Source organism: Heloderma suspectum, chromosome 1 (genome assembly GCF_057233095.1).
Source record: "Heloderma suspectum isolate Gila_16-S chromosome 1, 16-S_ref, whole genome shotgun sequence".
Lineage (NCBI taxonomy): Eukaryota > Metazoa > Chordata > Lepidosauria > Squamata > Helodermatidae > Heloderma > Heloderma suspectum.
In genome coordinates, this window is record NC_139458.1 from 391,896,059 (window position 1) to 391,922,682 (window position 26,624).

General features: G+C 46.9%; 1 protein-coding gene across 5 annotated transcripts in view; it reads right to left on the reverse strand.

Annotated features, from left to right (window-relative positions):
- Positions 1 to 3,402: 3,402 nt before the first annotated feature.
- PSEN2 (presenilin 2) overlaps positions 3,403 to 26,624 on the reverse strand; it is a 47,362-nt gene continuing 24,140 nt past the window's right edge. For 2 of the 5 annotated variants that reach the window (XM_084828636.1, XM_084828638.1), the window contains exons 8-11: positions 15,652 to 15,729; positions 13,564 to 13,701; positions 11,396 to 11,514; positions 3,403 to 6,355 (exon numbers count right to left, since the gene is read on the reverse strand). In XM_084828636.1, the coding sequence (XP_084684762.1) occupies positions 6,200 to 6,355; positions 11,396 to 11,514; positions 13,564 to 13,701; positions 15,652 to 15,729 (491 nt within the window). In that variant the 3' untranslated portion in view covers positions 3,403 to 6,199. The remainder of the gene's footprint in view (positions 6,356 to 11,395; positions 11,515 to 13,563; positions 13,702 to 15,651; positions 15,730 to 26,624) is intronic. The other 3 variants (XR_014786912.1, XR_014786911.1, XR_014786910.1) reach the window with 3 other exon arrangements.

Genomic DNA, 26,624 nt, shown 5'->3' on the forward strand with positions numbered 1-26,624 from the left:
AACAAAATCCTCCAATCAGCTCCCATTCAAGGGGAAAAAACATATGGATTTCCAATTGGTTTGAATTTATTAAAAAGGTATCTATCAATATATTACTATGTTAATAACAGTCTTTTAATATATAAAGCAATTAAAAGGGCTGGATGTGCCTGATCTCAGAAGCTAAGCAGGGTCAGTACTTGGTTAGTACTTGGATGGGAGACAGCCTGGGAATCAGGTTTCCTGCATTGAGCAGGGGGTTGGACTTGATGGTCTTGTAGGCCCCTTCCAACTCTATGATCTATGATCTAAAAGGTTTCTCTTGAATATCTGAGATGCCTGAAACGTCATGATTTCATTTTAGGCCAAAGGGGGAAGTGAACCTCCCTCTAAAGGAGGTGAAGGGCTCACTCCACCAGAAAACCCGGCCGTTCAAGCCCACTAAAACGAACGGGAGCTTAAACGGGACTTTCCAATAGATTATGCCTCAAGAGAACACACAGGGTTGCATCCGATGTGATCTCTAATTAGAGTAGGCCCATTGAAATTAATGGGGCTTAGTTTGGCTAACATTGGATACAACCCAAAGTTTCTCTCCCCAAACCCCTCCAGACCATTTCTTTCAATCAGACAGGCAGAGCATGCAAGAAAGGCTGTTCTTAGAAAGGGACTTTTGGAAGCAAAGCAGATCAGCTTAAAAATGAATAAATAAAAGAACTAAGATGACTGATATCCCTAGGAGTAAGTCCAAATTAGAAATGAAATATATGCTGGGCAAAGCCTTGAAATCTATTTTGAGCATCGACTGTTTCTTATTTAGACTAATCTGTACACCGGATTCAAATCTGCACCCCCTACATTTTGATATAAACTATATTTCCAAAATAGTTCACTCTTACATTAAATATTTACATAGTATTTCTAAGATAGTAATGTAACTAAACTAAACTAAACGCCATCTTCAAATAATACAAAAGAACCCAGGAAACTCAAACCGAAGAGCTTTTGCTAAGAAACATACAGAACCCTTCCCCCCCTAAATGGAGAGGGATTTCTATAAGTTATATATAAGTTAAAAGAATTAGATCCAAACTGGCCAGTAGAGTTTTAAAGTTTCTCTCATGTGGTTTGAGATTTGTAACAGTTGAGCTGAATAGCTAACCATGTGCATCTTTTCTCCAAAAAGTAAGAACAAGAACTTGCGACATCCTCCTGGAGCAGGGAACTCAAATCTTTTTGGGTTGTGATCTCCCTTCCAGCCCCTAATTCACACTAGGATTGGCAGTAGCCTCAGTGATTGCATTTCTCAGTATTATACCAGCTATATAACCTATATGACCACTATTCCGATACTGAGAGAGAAGAAAATAATCCGGCGCACAATACGATCAATATTTTTCTTTCTATAGTAGAAATGCATTGTTCATACAATCTAAAGGGACACTTAAACATATCAACTTGATTGTCAGTTCTGCGAACGGAATCAGAGGAGAGTTTGTGGCATGGGAAAGAAGCAACATGAATTATATATCAGTTCAAGGAAGATGCGTTCCCATTTTAAGTCAACCAATTATCACAGATTAACAGTTTGTCAAATCAGACCAAAGACCCATCCAGCACTGTCTCCTTCATTTCCTACTCATGAGTAGGGAGGTTAAGACTGGAAGCACCCTGAGAGAGTCCAGAAGAAATCTGAAGAAGTTCAACAAGATTTTACAACCTTCAACACTGTGTATGGGCTGCTTCATATATTCAGCCAATCAACACACATAGGGTAATGCATGGTTTGAACCTTTTGCATGATCATCTCAATGGTATAGATCCTAAAGTAAGTTAACTTAAGGTACAATCCTCTCTGCATGTTTAGACAGAGAAAAGGCCCACAGCTCCAGCATGCCCCAGCCAGCTGGCTGGGGCATGCTGGAGCTGTGGGCCTTTTCTCTGTCTAAACATGCAGAGGATTGTGTCCTTCAGGATGTACACAGAAGTTTCTCTTCCCCTCTGCAGCCACTTTGTTCCCCAAAAAGCCTCTCAGGAGGATTTTGGGGCCCTCCTGAACCAGGTATTATGGAGCCTGGAAGTCTGATAGGGGAGGAGGGACAGGAAACTCCTTCCATGAAATTCCTGAAAGTTAACTTCTCTTAGGGAGAAATCCTATGGCCACTAGACACTATCTAGAGGGCCATAGGATATGCTCTTTTCCAGGAACTGACCTCAGAGCTGGAAGCTCCGTCCTCCGCACTCATAAGAGGAGCGTGGAGCGACTGAAAAGGGGCGGGCTGGGGGGTGTTCCGGGGCAGGGAATGTGGAGCTGCGCATACAACACATCGAATGTGTCCTACGGCAGCTTCCTCTCCCGGTTGGCCCCCCTGTCGCTAGACAGCTGAAAATGGCTGTCTAGCGAAAAATAGCAAGGTGGGAGAGGCGTGGAGGAAACGATCCCCCTCATGCCTCTCCTGCCTTGCTTTGCATAGGCAGTTGCCTCCGAGTTCTGAGGCGGCCACCTATCTAGATAGGATCGCGCCCTTAGGGAATGATCCACTGACAGGTTGTTTAACCCATGAATTGGTGAGGCCGCGTGGTAGTGAGCACACAGCCTGCCTCCTGCAAACTCGCTGCTTCCACTTTGCATCACCTTTTGTAAACAACCCAGGAATGCCCCCCCGCCCCATAATAAAAGCTTAATGTAGAAAGGCTCTTAGAGTAGATCCACTGAAATGAATGGGACTTATGTTAGGTTTACATTGCATACAACCTCAAATCTCTAAAGCAGGCACCTCCAACCTGGTGCCCTCCAGATGTTTTAGACCACAACTCCCAGCATTCCTGACCATTGGCCATGCTGACAGAGGTTGATGGGAGGTGAAGTTCAAAACATCTGGAGGGCACCAGGTTGGGGAAGGCTGATCTAAAGTTTTATTAATGTGGACAATTTTTTTTTATTCCATAAGAGAAATGCTGGGGTATAATATACCTTCAGATGCTTTTTGGGGCTGTGTGAAGGATCTCATTGCCAAGGAGGATGTTGAATTAGCTCTCTGTATAACATTATCAAAAGGGAGGGATTGTGGGAAACTGGGACACATGACACATTTTTTACGGACTGTGTCGGAGTTACCAAACAAACTGGAGTCAGTAATGAAAGGAGATTGAATTATAACTCTGAAAGGAAATGAAAGCCAATACAATTCTCAGCAGCAAATGTCTCTTACATTTGTGCTACAATAGGTTTATTACCTTTTTCCTCAATTCAATGCCCTTGATACACTGTTTCTGTTCCTAACAGGTTTCTATCTAAGCAGCTCAACACAAAGTATTGATTTTTGTAATATATATATTTGTTAAATAAGAAGGTAACATGCCATATGAATCTGTATGTACACACTTAGGCCTAATTTGCATGAGCTTTTGCTCTTTTTTGGAGGAGGAAGAATTGGGTGAGTTGGTCCCATGTGCATATAGCAATATGCGCAAATAGAATAAGAATATAAGAAGAGCCCTGCTGGATCAGACCAAGGGTCCATCTAGTCCAGCATTCTGTTCACACAGTGCCAACCAGCTGTCGACCAGGAACCCACAAGCAGGACACGAGTGCAATATGCACAAAGCACTCATGTCACATGTCACCTCACATGCATGGCATAGTGTGCATCCATCCTCTCCACCTTATGAAGAGGATCAGTGACCAGGCATGTACAAACTGGCTTTGTAAAGTTCTAATACTAGCAAGAACCAAGCTGACCCTTCTAACATTTAGGCCTGGTTTGCACATAATGCCAACCCATGGTTTATTTAATCCATGGTTTGTTACCCTGCCCAGGGTTTCTTTGGCAAGCAATCAAACTGCAATTTGTTTTCTCAAGCCCTGGATTGTTTGTTTCCCTCATCCTTTGCCTGCTACCTCCCCGTATCCCAAATGCCTTTGTGGCAATATAGTACTGGCATGTAAAGTGGCAGGGTTTTCTTTACCACTCTTGGCTGCCACCTCTGTAGCTTGGGAAAACAACCCATGAACAATACACAGTTCTGGTTTCACATGTAGTGACAACCCATCATTTAAACAACCCACAGTTCACAACTCAACAACAAACCATGGGTTCTCTTCCTTGGTTGTTCATGGTTAACAAAACATGCTTTGTTAGCATGGCACATCACAGGAACCCAGAATTCAATGACCAGAATTCAATGGGTTAGTATTATGTATGAACCAGGCCACGAGGTTCTAATAGCTACCAAGAACCAAGCTGGCAATACTAGCAGCCACAAAAAATTGTGTTATGACTAGGGGTGTGCGAAACACTTACCCCGTTCCGGCCAGCAGTCTGCGGTGGGGGGGGAGGCGATCCGTCCCTCCCCCCCCCCGGAATCCTCCCTGGTCGGCTCCGTGGCAAGGCTGTGGAGCCGCCAGCCGGGGCCAGCCGCAGCCAGACTTCTAGCTGCTGCTGGGCTGCGGCCGCAAATGGCGGCCGCTACACCGGCTGCCATTTGCGTCCCTGCCAAGCCGTGATAGGCTATGTAAGTATCTACGTAGCCTATCACGGCAAAAGGCAAGGACGCAAATGGCGGTCACTACGCCATTTCCGCCCCTGCTCTTTGCCATAATAGGCTACGTAAGTATCTACGTAGCCTATCACGGCAAAAGACAGGGACGCAAATGGCATAGCGGCCGCCATTTGTGTCCCTGCCTTTTGCCGTGGTAGGCTACGTAAATACTTACGTAGACTATCATGGTTTGGCATTTGCGGCCGCAGCCCAGCAGCGGCCGGAAGACAACCCGGTGCCACCACCGCCGCCAGGTAGGTCCGTTCCAGGGGGGATTTCGGGGGGTGGCGGGGGGGTAGTCCGTTCTGCCATGGACTCCGGGGGAAGTCCTTCTTTAGAATCTGGCCTCACTGGAGTCCGTGGTGGAATTCTCCAACATCCCTAGTTATGACAGTACAGTGTGATCCTCTAGCAGGAATCCTGGCTAGTCGCTAAAGCAATTCCCTCCCCATGGCCTCAGTTGATTGCTTCTCCTTAACCCTGAGCTATGCAACACAAGCGTTTGTTTATAGGTGAAGTCTTGGACAGGTGGTCAATCAAGAAAAGAAGGGGAGGGATCCAGGAAATGGGGTAACCATCTGTTATTTACAACCGTTCCTCCCTTATTAGGTCCCTACACTAATGGATCTGGAAATACGCCATAGCAAGCCCTACAGCTCCCTTTTCTTTGATCAGCTTGCTTACACAAGAAACACCAGAAAAACAGTTGGGCTTAGGAATGTGTGCGTACGTATAATATATAAGTTCTGATGCATTCATTCAGGATACCTGGAAGGTAACCCAACCACAGGGCGAAATCCAGTGTGAGTCCTACTTAGAGTAGACCTACTGAAATGAACGGGATGTGTTGGCCATAACTTAAGCCCCAGTAATTTCAATAGGTCTACTCTAAGTAGGAGTTACATTGGATTTCACCCACAGCCAGACTAATTGCCCAGGTAGTTCACCTCATGAAAGAAAGAGGCATGCAACCACCCTGCAAAATAATACTGTGCTTTTTGCATTTTGCTTCCTGTAATTCTTGCTGTGATACCCACTGGAGGAGGTTCAAACTGCTGTTTCCATGGCTTTCGTGGCAAAGTTGAAGAACTCCTAAACTTTGGTCCTCTCTTTTTATATCCCTCTTTTAAAGAAGCGTTTTTCCAGCATTTTATTTAATGTGCATGGCATTATTACTATTCTAGGATTCTTCTTCTTCATTATGATCCCAGGCCAAAGTGAAAAGTGGAAACTTCATTTATCAGCCACTCGCATCCCAAGAGAGGGTTTCTTCATCTTGCTATGGGCTAATATAACCAATATACTTTCAGTACGGTGAGAGAGATTAACGTGCCGATGAAAAATTAAAGAGGCAGGGCGAGGGATCTCAAGGCCATCAGAGCAGCAATCCTATGTGCGCTTCCCTGGGAGCAAGGCCCACTGAACTTGGCGGGAGGGCAGGGACTCAGTTCTGAGTAAACACAGATAGGATCAATCTGCATGGTTCCTGCTCCAGGTCAGATTTTAACATCAGCAGTTAAAAGATCCAGTTGTTAAATCTCAGGGGAGATTTGCATCTTTGTTTTAAAGGGTCTCCTGAAAAATGTTATGGCACTAAGTGTGAAAACCACAGAATTTTATCCTGACGAAAATTGTCCCACTTCACTGTTGTGGCTCTCAGGGATGGTCATTGTCATTTTTAAATATAGAGCTGATGAGCTGCCAGGGTGTCCATGAAAGGCTGCACAAGGTAATCTGTGGAGAAGTAGAAGATCAAGCCAAAGGTGATGGAGATGGGAAGGGCAGGCAAGGCTTTCTTGAACACTGCCAGCAACAACAGAGTTAAGCACAGGCCCTAGGAGGAAAGGGAGAAACATTACTCAGCAGGAAGCCGGGAGATTTTTGTTTTCCCTTGAAGATAAAAGCAATGTATAAAATAGTAAAATGACAAAGTCTCATGGCATCTTTCTTCCCCAACCTGGTACCTTCTAGATGTGTTGGATTGCAACTCCCAGCATGCCCCAGCCAGCATTGCATAGCATAGTAGGCTGGAGCATGCTGGAAGTTGCAGTCCAAGACATCTGGAAGGCACCAGGTTGGGGAAAGCTAACTTAAAGACTGCAGATGAAATCCAACACAGAATCCGGCATTTTACCCCTTATGCAAGAGGTAAGAGGGGTAATTATGTTAGCTTCTTGATAAAGCGGACTGTGGTCTATGGATGTCAGGAGCGTCCTTGCTGCCTTCTGAAATCCTCACGTAGCCAGATTCAACATACAGACGATAGGGCTCTTTTCCAAGGCTTTGTTTCCATTCAACCTAATGACACTTACAGATGCTAATTGCCTGAGCCTAATGAGGGAAACTTAAGAGAGCTGCCTACCAGGGGTTTCTAGCCTTAGTGAATCAGTTGATCTCCGTTTGGAGGGTAAAGGCGGAAAGCCTCTGAACTTAAGGGCTAGGAGGCGAAAGTCCACCCCTTTCCCGTGGGGCATCGGGGTGCAACTGTTGACGGCGCGCCAAGCGGGCTGAGCGCCTCCTCTCGGCGCCCTCCATCTCCTGCTTGTCCCCGCGCTGGCGCCTAGTGTCCCGAAGCTCCAGTTGTCCCTCCCCCTGCCTGCCAGGGTCGCTACCACTCTCAGGAATGTGATCAGGGAGGGATTCTCCTTCTGGCAGCGCCTCTGAATAGCGTGCGGGTTCCTCTCCCACGGTTTCTATCTCTTCCTCAGAATCAAAACTGCTTTGGGGCTCTATGGGCTCCGATCCAACCCTGACAATGGACACTTTTGCTGGGGATTCCAATGTGGCACCAATGTCCCCACAGACACCTCTCTTGGCACCTGTCAGTCTCCCTGCCACTCCTAATTTTCAAAAAATAGATTTTAAAAAGTTATGCACACACACTTTTTTTGTAACTGAGGGGCAGGCATGCTGCAAAGCATAGCACCAGCCCCCAGTGCAATCTGTATTTCAAAAAATGCCTCTGGGGTGCCACATGAGCCCCAGAGGCAAAAAATAAAAATGGTGGGTGGCTGCAGTCTAGTGCATTGTTTTGAAGTGCACCCAGCCGCCCAGAAAAAAAGAAAAAGGTGAGAGGAGGGGTGGTCCTGGACCAGGAGAGGGTTGATATTTTGCCTACGCTGTATGTGTGTTTCTCTGAGTATCACTAGTTCAGGGAGAGCCCTAGACTAGACTGGTGCTCTAGGCGAACCATGCAAGTGGCCCCCAAGCCCAAAGGGCAGATCTAGGGTGAGGTTTGTGGTAAACTGGGAAACATTTTGCCCCTATTTTCCATTTAATGTGTTTTAAGTGTATTCATTTAAACAGAGTCATAATTATTCAGGTTTCCCATCCATCCATCTGTCCAAGCAATGTTTCTGAGATCAGATAAAATAAATTGTTTCATCTTTTTCAGCCAAGACATACAGTGAAGCAAGTGTTCTTTATGCTTAAATTCCTCTGGACTCGATGTGCATCATTAGTGGGACGTTACGACCTACTCCCACATACTGGCTGCCTGTTTTGAGCCACATACCACCTTCAGATGCAAGACGAAAGCGTGCCCTTCTTCAAGAATATCGGAAGATTATTGACAATCTCCAGCTACCAATATTAAATGACGTAATCTACTTGGAGCGAAACAGGCTAAGATCACGACATCCAGCCATTTCTACTGCTAAAGCTCTTCTAGAAGATTATTTTAATATCCACAACATGTGGAAACAACATTGGCTAGGAAACTGCCCTCCACAATGCCGAAGCTTGCCCTGCATCTTGGAAAAACCACCTGGATTTGACCAGCCCCGTGCGATATGGACAACCTTGAACCGAATTCGCACGGGTCATGGTAGATGTGCAGATGCCCTTTACAAATGGGGCAAAAATAACATCATCAAACTGTGATTGTGGGGCTGAAAAACAAACTATCCAACACATAGTGACAGGGTGTCAAAACCGAGCCTACAATGGAGACTTTGCTGATTTCCTGGCTGTGACAACTGAAGCAAAAAACTCTATCTGTAACCTAGACATATGTCTGTGATCTTCCTGTCTATATTTTATATTTCATATTTATTATGCTCTATGTTTTTATTATAACGCGATGTGAATGTGCCGTACGATAAAATAAATCTGGACTCCCATGATAGTCAGTATATTATAAACATGGTATGAAACAAATAAAATAACAAAGGCATCATTCTATTTACTTTTTTATTTCTATTTGTTTTAATGTGTATTTTTTTCCTCGAATTTGGTGTCCCACTTAACTTAGCGCCCTAGGTGACCACCTAGTTCGCCTATATGGATGGACTGCCCCTGCACTACTTTGCTTCTGTGAAATCGCTGTTTTGTTGGGCTTTGTTGGGGCAAATATGTGATTTGGTGCTTGGGATAGACACACCACCTATGCCTTGTGCTCAGTTTTCTGGACAAGTTGCTTTCCTCTATGCCTCCTGTTAAATGGATGTTGGAGCAGAAAACTTTGAGTCCAAAAGAATAGATTTGTGTTTTGGAACTTAGACCCTAGCTTTGGCTTGTATTTAGGTTCTTGGGCAAACTACTTTTCATTTAGCCTCATCAGTTTGCCTTCTGAAAAATGAGTGTTTTGTGACTGACCATGCCCACCATGGCAGCCATTTTGTGAATGGGAAAGCCCCCATCCCCCCATGGCAACAATTTTGCGAGAGTGACCACAACACTCCCTCAACATTCCAAATGCGCCCACTGACCCAAAAAGATTGGGGACCCCGTCCTATGCCATTACAAAATGGTTAGGTTTGGGAATGCAGGTAGGGAGGGATTTTCATGGAAATCTCTTCCTCCCTGAACTCCCAAACCTAACTGATTTGGGGATGGAAATGTTAAACCACCCCCACCCAACATGGTCCCACTGAAAATTGCCCCTCTCTCCTGCTACGGTTGCTGCTGAGGCCATCAGAGGGAGAGGAAACAGCAGTCAGGCACCCCTCCATCATGCCTGCATCTGTGTGAGGCTATCAGAGGAAAGGAAGAAGCAGCCCTTCTGTTGTGTCCATGATCTGCTGAATTTCACAACTAAGAATCTAGTGCCTGAATTTGCATTTTTCCTCCTCCCTCCCAATCCCTTTTCCTTTTGTGCAGTGTTTTTTAGATTGTGAGCCTGCAGGCAGGGCCTGTCTTAACGAATATCTTTGTAAGCTGCCTTGGGAGTCCTTTGGGCTAAAGGGAAGGATTAAATACAATAAATAAATTATATTTAACACTAGACACCACTGGGGAGGTGTCCAGTGTTCTGTCCAGTTGTGTTTCCTGGGATCAGTTTCAGTTGTTGCAGCTGATGATGTGGACACGATGCTTGAATCAGTCTGTCCCACCACATGTAAGGTTGACCCTTGCCCATCTTGGCTAATACAATCTAGCAAGGGTGGATTGGCTGGGTGGGTCCAGGGAGTGGTAAATGCTTCACTCTGTCAGGGAGTGGTGCCCACCATCTTGAAAGAGTTTGTAGTGCACCCTCTCCTGAAGAGGACCTCCTTTGACCCAGAGGTATGTGAGAACTATTGCCCCATTGCTAATATCCCTGTTTTGGGAAAGGTGCTTGAGCATACGGTGGCTGGGCAGCTTCAGACGTTCTTGGAGGAAACTGATTATCTGGACCCATTTCAGTCTGGTTTCAGGCCAGGGTACAGCACTGAAACAGCCTTGCTTGCTCTGACTGACCTACTCTGGGTGAAAGACGGGGGAGTGCTACCCTGTTGATCTTCCTGGATCTCTCAGCGGCTTGACACCATTGATCATGGTGTCTTACTGGATCGGCTCTGTGGGATGGGAGTTGGGGCACTGTGCTACAATGGTTCCTCTCCTACCTGCAGGAGCGATTCCAGAGAGTGGTATTGGGGGATTCCTGTTCCACCCCATGGCTATTAAGCTGTGGGGTGCCACAGGGTTCTCTTCTATCCCCCATGCTGTTCAACATCTATAATGAAGTTGTTGGGTGAGGTCAACAGGAGTTTTGGGGTGGGGTGTCACCAGTATGCTGATGATACTCAGCTCAATTTGTCCTTGTTGTTGGCGTCAGCTGAGGCAGTGAAGGTGCTGGACCAGTGCCTGGAGGCTATAATGGGCTGGATGAGGGCCAATAAACTGAAGCTAAATCCTGACAAGACAGAAGCTCTATGGATTGGTGGTTCCCAAGTCTGGGAACTGGGTAAGCGACCTGTCCTGGATAGGGTTGCACTCCCCCTGAAGGAGCAGGTGCGTAGCTTGGGAGTACTCCTAGATCCATCCCTCCGTAGACTCCGTGGCCCAGAGTACTTGGGGCCAGATTTGGCTGATCCGCCAGCTACAGCCTTTTCTGGACAGGGATAACCTAGCCAAAGTAGTACATGCGCTGGTAACATCCTGATTAGACTACAGCAATGCACTTACATGGGGCTGCCCTTGAAAATGACTCGGAAGTTGTAGCTAGTACAAAATGCAGCAGCTAGACCGCTAACTGGAACATCTCATAAAAGTCATATAACACCAGTTTTAAAGGAATTGCACTGGCTGCCAATACGCTTCTGGTCAGAATTCAAGGTTTTGGTGATGACATTTAAAGCCCTAAACAGCTTGGGACCTTGAATTTGAAGGAGCGCCTCTCCCTATATATACCTGCCCAAGGACTATCTGTTGGAGGGGCCCTCCTCTGCATCCAAACCCTGATGTGGTTTCTAATGGCCTGTTTAGCATCATGTGTAGTTCAGCCCTAGTCCTAGCACTCCATCCAGCTCCGGTCCCACCCATGCCGAGACTCATGCTTCAGACTGCAGTTGCTCCGATGTGCACAGCCCAGTGCTGACAGCTAGCCCAGCTTTACGGAGCCTCAAAGTGCAGATTAGCATCATGTCCATGAAAACAGGTAGGCTTCACTTACTATGAGGATGGCTACGAAACAAGCCAGAGTGGTATTCCAGTCGCCACTGGCCGTGGCAGCTGCTTTGCCCACAAGCACACTGTAGAATATGAAGTCTCCAAGGCCTAGCTTGACACCTCCTATGAAGAAGAAAGAAAATGCCAACAATTTCCTGGGCTGAAGGGCAGGATGTACTGTACATGTATCCAATAATATTCTTAAATAATAAATCGAAGATTGGGTTAAGCGCGCTTTACCAGCTTTTTCATATATATTAAGATAAACCAATATATGCAGTAGTGTGTGTGTGTGTATGTGTGTGTGTGTGATACACACACACACACTCACACACACACTTCATATACATACTAACAGCAATCACAATTCTCCGAGCGCCAGTCCTTATACAGCTAAAACAGCACCACCCACACACTAGAGGGCGCTATCAGTAGGCTCGGGGGCTGAGGGGAAGGGAATCCCAAGATTTCCAGAAGGACAAAATACGTTGAGAAAAATAACTAAGGGGTCTCACACACACACACACACACACACACCCCTTGCCAAACAGAGCCCAGTGAGGACTGAACATATTAATGGGCACAGAATGGTGACTATTGCAGAAGAGCAGGGTGGCAAAAATGAAAACCAGAGCAGTGGGAAGAAGGGGAACGGAACAGGGTGCGAGAATGAACCTTGTCTCCAATTGCATATTGTGTGTGGTGGGGAGAGGGAAGTGTGCATCTTAATTCTCAGATGTCTGGGAAATATTGATCTAGCATATAAACAAGGATGCATCGTTTCCACACAATCAATAGGAAACACTAGGGGATGCAGCCTCATGCTGGATGGCACCCAGTGGAGGCTAGTAGCTCCTATTTCAGTGGGGCTGTGAATCAGCCCTGGGTTTCAGTCAGAACCAGCCAGAACTGTAAAGGAGCTATCCAAGGCACCAAACCTGTTTTGGGGATTGGGCTCAGCACCTTGGATAGCTTCTTTAGAGGCCTGGCTGGCTCTGGATGAAACCTAGAGCAGATTCACAGCCCCACTGAAATAGGAGCCACCTGCCTCCACTGTGCCCTATATGGATTCCAAAGCTCTACGGCAGGGGCGTTGAACCTCCTTCAGCCAGAGAATCAAATTACATTTTGGAAAAGCTCTCAGGGACTGAATTTCACTGGTGGGTGGGGCAAAAGTACCAGCGTATCTTCGCTTAAAAGTTCTTACTGCCTGTAACTTAAGCTTTGGGAGAGGCATTTCAATCTTTTAGAATGCCGGAGGAGGAGGGGATGCAAAAGCTGGGAAACCACCAAATGATCCGCAGTTGGGGAAAAGGGGCCAGGGCCAGAGGAAGGGGCGTGGCCACCCGGGGAACTGTGGAGGGCCAGACTGGGACCCAAATGGGCCGGATTTGGATCCCAGGGGGACTGGATTTGGCCCACTGGCTGGAGGCTCAACACCCCTGCTCTCTGGGCATCAGGGACAGAGCTTTATGGGCATTGCTCTACAGGCATCACTGCTCTATGGGCATCAGGGACATTGCTCTATGGGCATCACTGCTCTATGGGCATCAGGGACATTGCTCTATGGGCATCACTGCTCTATGGGCACCAGGGACATTGCTCTATGGGCATCACTGCTCTATGGGCATCAGGGACATTGCTCTATGGGCATCACTGCTCTATGGGCATCAGGGACATTGCTCTATGGGCATCACTGCTCTATGGGCATCACGGACATTGGAAATCTTTGTGCTTTGTAAGCACAGACGGCAATTGCAGCACAAAGGTCCATGCAGGGCCACAGCACGCCTTGCACAAGATGCATAGGAAGGGGATTCACGCCAAGGCAGAATTCTCCCAGGAATAAGGGAGTAGATCTCTACTCCCTTCTACTCTCCAACCCCAACCCTCCCTGTGCACATATCTTTAGGAAGGAGCCATAGTTGGCAGAGCTCCTTCAGCCACAAAGTCCCGTACTCAGTCCCTGGCATCTTCATTGGAAGACCCTCAGGTAGCACAGGCAGGGGAAGACCTTTACCTGAGGCCTTGGAAAGCGGGTGATACTTGGCTATATCGACCGATGGAATCACTCAATAGAAAGCATATGTTTGGGGTCGGACTAAAAAATCTGCATTCATACTGTGTGTAAGAGAACACTACTTCTGAAACAAACTAGGAGCTTCAACTTACTCTCCTCCTCCTCCAATTCGTCTGAGTTGGGGGCCATTTGCCTAAGATGCTGGCCAATGTTATTCGTTGTTGACTCTCCCATTTCAGGAACTTCAGGCTCAGTGTATGAAGAGCTATCATGGTTCTCTGCCCCTTCAACTGTTTTCCCAAAGAAAGCGCAGGGGAGTGCGGCATAGCAAAGAGGAGAGAAAGACAAAAGCTGTGAAAATTCAGTATGTACATGAGCAATTTTCTGCTAAAATATTTTAAAAGCTGGTATCTTCTGCCAGGTCTGGTGCCAAGGCTAGGCATGACCGCGCATCTGCCAAGGGCCCACACCCCAGCAGGAGCCCACTGACAAGAGCCCCCTGGACTTGCTCCTCCTCTTCACCATGTCAACCTGCTTCTTCACCTGCCTGTCACTTTGGCCAAGGCAACAGTGGTGGTAAGGAGGAGGAGCTTTACAAATTTCAAGCTTTTACAGATAAGCCCACAGCTAGCAAACCCTACTGTCTCCAGTTGGAGCTCTTTCTTGGGAGCCAAGTCTTTGCAGGAAGTCGTCCCATACTGCAAAGCTACAACACTCCGTGAAAGAGGCTCTCTTTTCAGGGATCCTCTGTGGAGCTCTCAGGGCCTAAAGCAATGGTCCCCATTTGCACCCACCCCAAAGCCCAGCTGCAGTTGACTGGGTCAGGCAACACTGCAAGACTCTGAGGGGGGCATTCATGGCAAAAGCATCGTCTGTTCCCACCACACAATCTTCTTAAAGAGAATGGGACATTTCAGGTTAAGTGATATCCAAAGGAGGAATTCCACCTCTATTGCAACCTGGCACCCTCCATTGGACTACAACTCCCATCAGCCCCAGCCAGAAACCGTGCCAGATGGGGATTGTGGGACTTGTAGTCCAACACAACTGGAAGGGGGCAGGTTGGGGAAGGCTGTACTAATGAATGGAGCTTTGGCAAGCATGTGGGCTGCTGAACTATAAAGGCAGTCGCTCAAGGGGGATCTGCTATGTTGATGACACTCCTCTACCACCATCCCAGGGCATGGTCTAAAGGTAACATGATAGCGTAACCTCGCTGAAGCTAAGCAGGTCTGGGCCAGGTCAGTGTTTGGATGGAAGACCGCTGAGAACCCGGATATGGCTGCCTTGAGTTCCACGATTAAAGACGGGGTGCAAACAAAACGAATGAAGCTGCCTTCTCCTCTAACTAAACTGTGCTGCAATACTGGGTTAACCCAGCATTCTTCAAATAGCTGTCAAACAGATTATAAGAGCAGATGAGTTCTCTGCTACTCCAGAGGCAAGGATTAGAACCGCTGGGTGGAAATTGCTCGGAAGCAGATTTTGGCTTATCATAGGAGAAGCGCCCTAGCAGGAAGAACTGCTTGACACTGGAACAGACTGTCATGGGAGGTGGTGGGTTCTCCTTCGCTGGAGTTACTTATGTGGAGGCTGGAAGGCCATCCGTTGGGACCTGCACTGTAGATCCTGCAGTGTGCAGCAGGCTGGACAAGACAGCCTTCAAAGTCCCTTCCAACTCTACGATAACACATCTTTGTACCTTTCTGCTGTGCCGGGTTGCTGCAGTTACCCACGCTCCGTCCCTGCTTGACCCTTCACTGTACCTGCAATGCCTTTCTGCTTGCTATATTCCACGGTTTCCCAGGAATCCTGAGTAACTTCGTATCCAGAATGGATGGAACTTTGAGCAAGGCTACATCTGCAGATCTCAGTGGTGAAGAGGGGAACAAGCAGCCCACTACCAAAACTGATTTGGGCCTGGGCAGAATCTTTGGAATTTACCCCCTTTGTAAAGAATGTCAGACCTGGCCGCCAGTTAGTGGCTGAGTCAACCCTTTCATTGAAGCACAGATGTCTTGTGCAACCCCCATGCATTTCTAATGGTGCTTTGCCCAGCAAAATGCATCCACCATTTTGGCCATGTAGCAATTTTGCATTTTGCGCTCTAAAATATGTCATTCTGCGAACAGAATGACATATTTCATTTACAGAATGACATATTTCAGAGCGCAAAATGCATCCACCATATGGTATTGAGCAAAATAAGGACTCCTTCGTATCAAGTGCGTATGTGTCACCTGGATCCCATATTTCTTGAGAAGACCCTCTTCGTGCATTGTCTGGTTTTGCCATTCCTACAGTCCACATCATAGCAGCTGTAGGGAAGAACAAGCAACAGTAAATGACTTGGGAGACATAATCAAGACAGTTCTGCTATCACATCCTTGGCTTTTTACACATTAGGAAGAAGAACAATGCAAAATACCGAGGCATACTCTTGAGATATGCTGTAGGTATTTACATTTGCTCATCAGTACATAAAAAGACTACTTGCCCAATCCATCAGTGAGTTACTAACATTTTCCACACCAAAAACCTGCTTCCTAATTTTGTTAGGCCAATAAAGATTTCATTCTGTCCAAATGTTTCTAATGGCTGCATTTGGACGATCATTCAAGGCTTCATAAACCACAGGGCCTTCCTCTGCAGGCCAGTTTTGGCGCAAAGATCCCTGCTTAATGCAAGCCAGGATTTTTAAACTGCAGCCTGCTCTGGAGGCCATGTGTCTTCATTTACAGAGGACAGTCCTCTATTTTGAAGGAGTTCTCTATGTGAAGGGCTGTCCAATCCAAAACTGGTTTAAAAATAATGAACCATTAGAAGGAAGAGCTGGGCCTTGAAGCAGGGCATATCCTTGATTTGGTTTTTGCTCCAAACTGTGAGATGAGTAATCTGAAAATTGGGGGGGGGATCCAAGTAACCCCATTGTCATGGTCATATCATTTCCTGGTGAGATTTGAACTCATGGCATTACTTCCCTCATGCAGGGGTGGGGAACCCATTCAGATGGTCCACCCCAGGAGACTGATGGAATCCGATGGATTTCTGAATGCTCTTGGGGATTTTCCAGTGGACAAAGCTGGTGATCCAGCTGAGGCCCCAGCCTCACTGTGGAACAGTGAGATGCGGAGGGCCATTAACTTGATTGCTCCTGAGTGCCCTCTCTGGTGGAGCCCGTTCTGCTCCCAGTACACTGGGGGGCTATGGGCAATGAAAGAGGCTGGACATCGGCTAGAGCACAAGTGGTGCAAATCTCAAAGCGAAGATGACTGAAACCATCTAGAGCACACAATTGTGCCTATTGTGTGGTGGTGCGGGCAGCAAAGAAGGCTTACTTTGCTGCCTCCTTTGCATCCTCAAGTAGCCATCCAGCGGAGCTTTTCTGGGTGGTCCAGGGGGCTGTTAACACCCTCCCTAGAGAATGGGGCCCTGGTCCCCTCAAGGACCCACTGTAACCTTTTTGCATTGCACTTTGAGGACAAAATTGCTTGTCTCTGTAGTGAACTTGATGCTGCTGTTGGCGCAGTTCCAGTCAAGGTGTCTGACACCACCATCTGCCCCATTTTGTGGGATCAGTTTCAGTTGTTGTAGCCTGATGACATAGACAAGGTACTTGCAGAAATGCGACCGACCATGTGCCCTCTCAATCCTTGTCCCTCCTGGCTAATAAAAGCTAGCTGAAGGGGTATGACTGGGTGGATCCAGGGTGTGGTGAATGCTTCCTGTTTTCCCGCCTCCCAGCTGAGCAGAGCAGAGCAGAGCAAGCTGCTCCAGCTGGTCCAGGGACTACAGAAGCAAGCAAGCTCCCAGAGAGCGAGCGAACAGGGGGAGCAAACAGGAGTTGGCCAGGGGAGTTGCAGTGGTTGAAGAGGCAAAGGAGACAAAGGAGACAGAGGCTAAGAGGTAAGCGGGCTGCAGGAAGCCCAGGAGGCTGCCCTTTATCCTTCTGAGTGGCTGTGAGCTCACCGGGTGCTTCTGAGAGCTCCAACTGAATTGGGGGTGTGTGGCCTGAGTACTCCCAGCAGTGGAGTGGGCAGAAAGCTTCAGTCTGTTTCCCGCCTCCCAGCTGAGCAGAGCAGAGCAAGCTGCTCTAGCTGGTCCAGGGACTACAGAAGCAAGCAAGCTCCCAGAGAGTGAGCAACCAGAGCGAGTGACCAGGGGGAGCAAACAGGAGTTGGCCAGGGGAGTTCGGCAGGGGAGGTCAAGGGGGAGGCCCCTAACATTTTTTCCCCATTTTTTTTAAATTTTATTTTTTAACTAACTTTTTTCCATTTATTTGTCTTGTAACACACACTTCCACACCAGTGGGACTCTGCTTTTAACCTCTACTGAGTACAGGAGCAGGCACAAGCTAGTCTAGAACAATCACAAAGCTAGACACAAAAAGGGAAAAGAGGCAATGGAAGGACAGGACTCTCCAGTGGTGGTGACCTGCAAGGTGTGTGCAATGTTTGTTTTCTTGCCTGAGAACAACATGGCCTACACCTGCAACAAGTGCAAGTTGATCACGCTGCTGGAAGAAAAAGTAAGTGGACTGGAGCGGTGACTGTCGACCCTCCAGGGAATAAGAGAACACAAAGAGTTCTTGAACAGAATGGGGGAACTACAGCAGCAAAGGGAAGACCAGAAGCTTGAAGAGCAACAGCAAGCTGAGGCAGAAGTGGGAAATGCTGAGAAGAAAAATGGAGTAGAGGATACTCCTTGGAAAAGGGTGACAGTTAGGAGAAGAAGAACTAGACGCCACTCTGCGCCAGTGGAAGCAGTGGAGCTGTGGAACCGATTCCAGGTACTTGCAGATGAGACTGGAGGACAGCCTGCAGAGGAAGAATCACAGGGGAACCTACATGAGAGTGAGCAAGAGGCCGCAGGTCAGTCAAACAGAGGTGATGAAACCCAGGCCTACAACAAGAAGAGAAGAGTGGTAGTAGTGGGAGACTCCTTGCTGCGTGGGATCGAGACCCAAGTATGTCGCGAAGACCCATGGACTCGCCAAGTATGTTGTCTCCCGGGAGGACGAATTAGAGACGTGACTGAAAGGTTGCCTGCACTCATAAAGCCCACTGACAGGTATCCCTTTCTTCTCATCCATGTGGGAACAAATGATACCGCCAAGCGGAGCTACGAAGAAATCACGTCAGACTTTGAAGCTTTGGGAAGGAAACTCAAGAACTTTGGGGCCCAGATAGTTTTCTCATCCATCCTTCCAGTAGTTAGAAGAGGGATAGAAAGGGAACGAAAAATACTCCGGGTGAATGACTGGCTATGAAGGTGATGCTGACGAGAGGGATTTGGATTCTGGGACCATGGGCTATATTTCCTGGATGATGGACGGTTGGCAAGGGATGGGATGCACCTCACAAGGGCTGGGAAAAATGTGTTTGGCCACAGCATGAAGAACTTCATCAGGAGGGCTTTAAACTGAATCCTATGGGGAAGGGAGATCTAATGTTGGGGGTAGCAATGGATGTAGGCGCATGCACTGCAACGGAGAGAACAGCTCTGATAGCGCCCAATAATAGTCTTCAGACACATGTAGGAAGAAAGCCAGACTATGAAGCACATGGTCTTCGATGTCTATATACTAATACCTAGAATATGGGAAACAAACAGAACGAACTTGAACTCTTAATACAGGAGGGAAATTATGACTTGATAGGTATAACTGAGACTTGGTGGGATGACTCTCATGACTGAAATACAGCAATTGAAGGATATAACTTGTTCAAAAAGAACAGGAGGAACAGAAAGGGAGGTGGGGTTGCACTGTATGTTGAAAATACATCTCTCTGAACAGAAATACAGGAGGATGAGCTTGGTAGCCCCATCGAGAGCATCTGGATCAAAATAAATGGAGCAAAGAATAAAAGGAACCTGGTGGTCGGAGCCTACTACCAGCCACCCAACCAAGGAGAAGACGAGGATGAAACTTTTGAAAAGCAAATAGCAATGTTTTAAGGAAGCATGATGTAGTAGTAATGGGGGACTTCAATTTCCCCGATATTTGTTGGGAGACAAATTCTGCAAAACATGGCCCCTCCAGGAAATCCCTGACTTGTGTGGAGGATAACTTCCTCCTACAGAAAGTAGAGGAAGGAACTAGAGGATTGGCTATCCTTGACTTGATCCTAACCAACAGAGATGACTTAGTGGATAATTTAGCAGTTACAGGAACTCTGGGGGAAAGCGACCATGTTGTACTTGAGTTCTTGGTTCTAAGGGAAGCAAAAGCCGAGTGTAGTCAAACGCGTACCCTGGATTTTAGGAAAGCTGATTTTAATAAACTCAGAACAATAATCAGTAAGGTCCCATGGCAAGCAACGCTAACGAGAAAAGGAGTCCAAGATGGGTGGGAGCTTTTAAAAAAGGAAATTCTCAAGGCACAATCACAAACAATTCCAACAAGAAGAAAAGGTGGAAGACAACAGAAGAAGCCAATGTGGCTTCACAAAAAGCTTAGGGATGACCTGAAAACAAAAAAGGACACATACAGGAAGTGGAAAGAAGGCCAAGTAACCAAGGAAGAGTACAGGCAGGTAGCACAGAATTGCAGGGATGGCATCAGGAAGGCTAAAGCTGAGAACAAGCTGAGGTTAGCGAGGGATGCTAAAAACAACAAAAAAGCTTTCTTCAGCTACGTGCACAGTAAAAGGCAGAGGAAAGAAATTGTTGTTCAGCTATTAAATAAGGATGACAAAACGATAACAGATGACAAAGAAAAGGCAGAGGTGCTCAATTCCTACTTTGGCTCAGTCTTCTCCCAAAAGAGGGTCTATGACCCCCCTGGCAAAGGCGAAGTACAGGCTGAAGGGGCAGGATTGCAGCTTGGGATCGATAGGCATATGGTCAAGGAACACCTAATTACTTTGAATGAGTTCAAATCTCCAGGGCCAGATGAACTACATCCTAGAGTCATAAAGGAACTGGCAGAAGAACTCTCAGAACCGCTGTCTATTCTCTTTGAGAAATCATGGAGGACGGGGGAAGTGCCAGATGACTGGAGGAGGGCTAATGTTGTCCCTCTCTTCAAAAAGGGTAAAAAGGAGGAACCTGGGAACTACAGACCAGTCAGTCTGACATCAATCCCTGGGAAAATTCTGGAGGAGATGATAAAGCAATCCATCTGGAAGCACCTTGAAAATAATGCAGTGATGACTCGAAGCCAACATGGATTTGTCAAAAACAAGTCCTGCCAGACAAATCTGATCTCATTTTTTGATCAAGTAACCTCCCTTGTAGACCGTGGGAATGCTGTAGACATCATATACCTCGACTTCAGCAAAGCGTTCGACAAAGTGTCCCATGATATCATGATGAGCAAACTAGCTCAAAGTGAGATGTAACAACGATCCGGTGGATCCACAGTTGGCTACAGAATCGGACTCAAAGACTGCTTATCAATGGGACCTTCTCAAACTGGGGAGAGGTAACGAGTGGGGTACCTCAGGGCTCAGTCCTGGGCCCGGTGCTCTTCAACATTTTTATTAATGACTTGGAGGAGAAGGTGCAGGGAATGCTGATCAAATTTGCAGATGACACAAAATTGGGCGGGATAGCTAATACTTTGGAAGACAGAAACAGAATTCAAAGTGATCTTGATAGACTGGAGTGCTGGGCAGAAAACAACAGAATGACATTTAATAGGGATAAATGCCAGGTTCTGCACCTAGGAAAAAGAAACCAAATGCACAGTTACAAGATGGGGGATACATGGCTCAACAACACTACAAGCGAGAAGGATCTTGGAATTGTTGTCGATCACAAGCTGAATATGAGCCAACAATGTGATGTGGCTGCAAAAAAGGCAAATGCTATTTTGGGCTGCATTAATAGAAGCATCGCTTCCAAATCCCGGGAAGTACTAGTTCCCCTCTACTCAGCACTGGTTAGGCCTCATCTGGAGTACTGTGTCCAGTTCTGGGCACCACACTTTAAGAAGGATGCAGACAAACTGGAGAGGGTTCAGAGGAGGGCAACAAAGATGATCAGGGGACTGGAAACAAAGCCCTATGAAGAGAAACTGAAAGAACTGGGCATGTTTAGCCCTGAGAAGACTGAGGGGAGATATGATAGCACTCTTCAAGTACTTGAAAGGCTGTCACAGAGAAGAAGGCCAGGATCTCTTCTTGATCATCCCAGAGTGCAGGACACGGAATAATGGGCTCAAGTTACAGGAAGCCAGATTCCGGCTGAACATCAGGAAAAATGTCCTGACTATTAGAGCAATATGACAATGGAACCAATTACCTAGGGAGGTGGTGGGCTTTCCCACACTGGAGGCCTTCAAGATGAGGCTGGACAGCCATCTGTCAGGGATGCTCTGACTTGGATTCCTGCATTGAGCAGGGGGTTGGACTCGATGGACTTGTAGGCCCCTTCCAACCCTACTATTCTATGATTCTATGATTCCCTTCGGCAGGGGTGGTCCCTACTGTCCTTAAGGAGGCAATAGTGCTACCACTCCTGAAGAAGCCCACTTTGGACTCAATGGTATTGAAAGCTACTGCAGAGTTGCAAATGCCCCTTTCTTAGGGAAGGTTCTGGAGAGGGGAGTGGCGGAACAACTGCAGGCACTCTTGGGAGGATACTGATTAGCTAGACCCATTCCAGTCTGGGTTTCATCCTGGTTACGGGACTGAATCAGCCTTGGTTGCCCTGATGGATGACCTTTATCAAGAGAGGGACAGGGGGAGCGCAACCCTGCTAATTCTGCTCAATCTCTCATCAGCTTTTAATACCATCGACCATGGTATCCTCCTGGATCGACTCTGTGGGATGGGTATTGGAGGCACTGTGATACAGTGGTTCCAGTCCTAGCTGTGGGGCCAATTTCAGACAGTAACACTGAGTGACCATTCCTTGACCCCTCGGCAGCTGAGTTATGGGGTTCCGCAAGGTACCATCTTGTCTCCAATATTATTTAACATCTATATGAAGCTGCTGGGAGTGGTTATTAGGGAATTAGGAGCCAAGTGCCATCAGTATGCTAATGACACACCACAGCTCTATCTCCCTGTGACATCTGAATCAGGAGAGGCTGTGCAAGTCCTGGATCAGTGCCTGAACTAAGAAATGGGCTGGATGAAGGCCAATAAACTGAAACTGAATCCTGGCAAGACGGAAGCCCTGTGGGTGAGTGGTTCCCGAGTCCAGGAGATAGGCTCATTGCCTGTTCTGGATGGGGTTGCACTCCCTCTGAAAGATCAGGTCCGTAGTCTGGGGGTGCTCCTAGATACATCACTGTCGCTGGAAGCCCAGGTGGCCATGGCGGCTTGGAGTGCCTTCTACCAGCTTTGGCTGGTTTGCCAACTATGGTCTTTTCTGGACAGGGATAGCTTGGCCACAGTGGTACAGGCACTAGTAACCTCAAGACTGGATTACTGCAACATGCTTTATGTGGGGCTGCCCTGTTGAGGCTTATCTGGAAGCTGGAGCTAGTGCAGAACACAGCAGCTCTGCTCTTGTCAGGAGCTGCCCCTTTTCAGCATGTAACTCCTCTGCTGAGGGAACTGCACTGGCTGCCTATCTGCTACCAGGCCAAGTTTAAGGTATGAGTACTCGTGTACAAAGCCCTAAACAACTTGGGACCAGGATACCTGAGACAGCGCCTTCTCCCTTACCAACCTGCCCAGTCACTGAGGTCATTGGAGGGCATGTTCCTGGTGGTTCCACATGGACCCATGGCCCGGTTGGAGTCCACCAGGAGAAGAGCCTTCAGTGTTGTGGCCTCCTTTCTTTGGAATTCCCTGCCCCTGGAGGTCAGGCAGGCACCAACAGTGTGCTGTTTTGCGCTTCCAAAATAGCATAATTTTAATCTGGTGTTTTAATCTTTTTATCCTTTCACTGTTTTATCTCTTGTGTTCACCGCTCCAAAATCTGTTCTAGATATGGAGTGGTATACAAATATTGTAAGTAAGTAAGTAAATAAGTAAGTAAATAAGTAAGTTGCCCATCAACAGCACTTGAATAGCAGACCCAGCAAAGCACACAGGCCGCCTGCTCACAACCTTCCACGCTATGGTGAAATGCACTGCATTTCTGTTTTAATTGTAATTTCTCAATTTGCACATGTACTTATATATTAGCATATGCAAATATTATGTGAATCGGTGTCCTCTTTTTGGGAAATTCTTAAGTAGCCAACCTGCAGCCAGTGCATGATGGGAGAAAAGAGGGAGGAGTGCCCAGCCATGGCGCAGGTATACAGATGCATACCCCGTGGTTTATGAAGCCTCTTCAACAGTCGTCTGAATGTAGTATGTGCACACATGTACATGGAGAAGCCTTTTTGTTTTCCAATGATTCTAGTGAGGTCCTGTGGCAGAACTATTATCCTGGGTGGGGTGAGGTCAGGGAATGCAAGATTGAAGCAGGAAGGGGGCAGAAGGATTCCTTTCTATTACATGATTGGAAAATTAGTGCCAAGCCACTACAGGGAGATGTAAGGAGCATGCTACATTTGTGTGGCTTTTAAATAAAATTCTCCCCTTCTTTATTCTAAAATGGAAGGTTTAACACAATTGTTAGCCTGTGGACAGGGTCTGTGTTATTTTATTTTAAGAATGTCGTAAACAGCTTTAGAGACAAACAGAAAACAAACCAAGATGGGAGATATACACAGTCTTACACATGAATAGCCGGGACTTGGGTTCCTCCTTAAGGTTTTGTACTTTTTTTTACAAATCCAAAGAAACAACTTACTTGGGATGCAATACATGATGTCTCCCTCCACACCTCTTTTAAATAAATAAAGAGGGGGCAGCCATGCTACTTCCTCAGGAGAGCCAGATCAGATACAACATCCACTATCAGATAAATAGTTCAGTTGGGGAGTTGAGGCTGAAGACACTCATTTGGGCACAGCAGAATTAGAGAAAACATTGAAGTCAAAGTGAAAGAACATTCGACCTAGGCTTGCTGAATTTTGGTTTTCCACATTTAACCACACTGCCGGTGGGGCTGTTCCTGCATCATCTCCCCAGCGGCATTACAAGGTTCTTTAGATGGAGAATGGCTGCAGCAGGCAAGTCGGCAGCCCGAAAATGACAGCGCGGAGCTGCTGCCAATGTCTGCTGCCAAGGTTGTATCTGTAGCCCTACTAAACAGTTGGTACTTCTAGCAGGATGAGAGCCCCTTTCCCTGTACCATCTTCCCGGACCTCCCCAGTATGCACTTTAAAACAGCAGGGGTGGGCTGAATCTGGCCTTCCTGGGGGCCAAACCCTCATGGGTTCCCCCGATGGTCATGTCCCTTTCCCCTGACCACCAATTGTTTGGTGATTTCCTGGCTTTTGCCTATTCTAAATTGCTGAGATGCCTCTCCTAAGGCTTAGTTTCCGGCAGTAAGAGGTTTACGCTAAAACATGCTGGTATATTTTTTTTTGTATTTTTGGCCCCACCCCTTTTGCTTTTGGTCCCACCCATCACTAGAATGCAGCTCCCTAAGAGCTTCTCCAGAATTTAATTCAGCCTCAGGGTAAAAGACGTTCCCTCTACAATATAGGAACCCCACGGGAGGGGCCAATAGAGTGGTTCCCTCTCACCTAACCACCTTCCAGCTCCCATATAGGAGAATTAAATTGGCACACATTTGCATATAATAATCCTTGTTAAACATATATTATCACATATATTCGCACAAATAGGTTAAGAGCACAATTCTATGGATTTCATCCTTGCTACTTGGAAGCCCCCAAACACGGGGCTTCTGAGATCCCTATGCCCTGCTGGGATGAAGCCGGCAAGGCAGGAAGAGTGGTGGAGGCTTTCACCACCCCACCCCCCAATCTCCTGTATTTTCACTAGACAGGGTTTTGATCCTGTGTAGCAAGGGGACTTTGGAGCAGGAGGGAAGGAGGCTGGAGGAGGCTCATATCTTGGCCTCTGTGGTCTCCTCCCCTCCTCACACACCTAAATGCCCCCTTTCTTCCTCCTCCAAGGTTGCTTTTCTGACCTCAAAGAAGCAGCCGGAATGGTTCTTTCTGTGCTGGCTGCAAGGGGCAGGGGTCAGATCTCCAACTCCCCCTTCTGGAGCACTGTCTCCGACCTGGGAGGGTTTACCCAAGCCAGCCTATAGTCCCTGGGACGCTCGCCCATGGACCATAGGATTGCTCTTTAAAGGTTATAAATGGCCTACCTAAGTTCTCAGACAGAAGCTTAGCCAGAGAACAGTTAGGGCGATTGCATTGCTTAGCTTAATAGCAGTGGGGCTTGAACATTTACAAAAGAAGAAGTACCAGGCAAAGTACAAGAACAGGGAGGTGCTACTTTCTGTGATTAAGGCCAAGTGCACAAAAATAATATATGCAGAGTTCAGGGGGTTTCGATGGAAAAAAAAGGGGGTAAACAGCCTACAGGCATAGAAAGTGGACACCACTCGGAAAAGGCTGGGACGAGGTAGGAACAACCACCAAAAGACCAAGCACATGCCATGACCAAACTGGGATTGAATCTGTGTCATGGAATGAGTGATAAAAGATAGGTTTACGACTGGGAGGTATCACTTCTGTTTCCTGGATTTCCAGATGTAAAAAGTCACCCCTGCTGGCACATACAATCGACCAAGCTTGGAGAAGCTTGTAAGACAGTCATTTAAGTTTGTTTTATTATTCTGCTGTGGGAGTGTGAGATTTCTATTTCTGTCTGATACACTTTCTGTATGTGCCATTCAACTAAAAAAAATAGCTGGCTACCCATCACTCTGTGTTTCTTTTGCACAGACAAAATCAGTAAGACTCTGTGTGCAGTTACATAAATGTTCAAATTGTTTCAGCTGTATCCTGTATTCAAAAAATTAAGATAAATTCCTACACCTGTAATCCGACATTTACTGCAGAAGCGTGGGAAGATGCCACAGAAATAGTATTCCCATGCCACATTATGTGAGTGGGGCTACATTCATATAGCATATCTGACCATCCCATAAGCCTACTGGAGCTCAGGCACTGTCCACAGTTCCAATCCTATCTTTGTAACCTTAAGGGCTAGAAACTTGGCAGGATTTTTTTAAAAAATCAGGATGCTGAATGTTGCACCCACTACCCCATTCTGTACCTGGAGAACACACACAGTCCACAAAGAAAAAAAAAGGTAACTGCTTTGCCTTCCCCTATTTTCCAATTCTGAGTTAACTGATATATAGGTGATGTGAGGCATCACGGCTTGTTTATGAATGTGGCATGATTGCCTGTTGAACACAGGTGCTGATTGTTAAT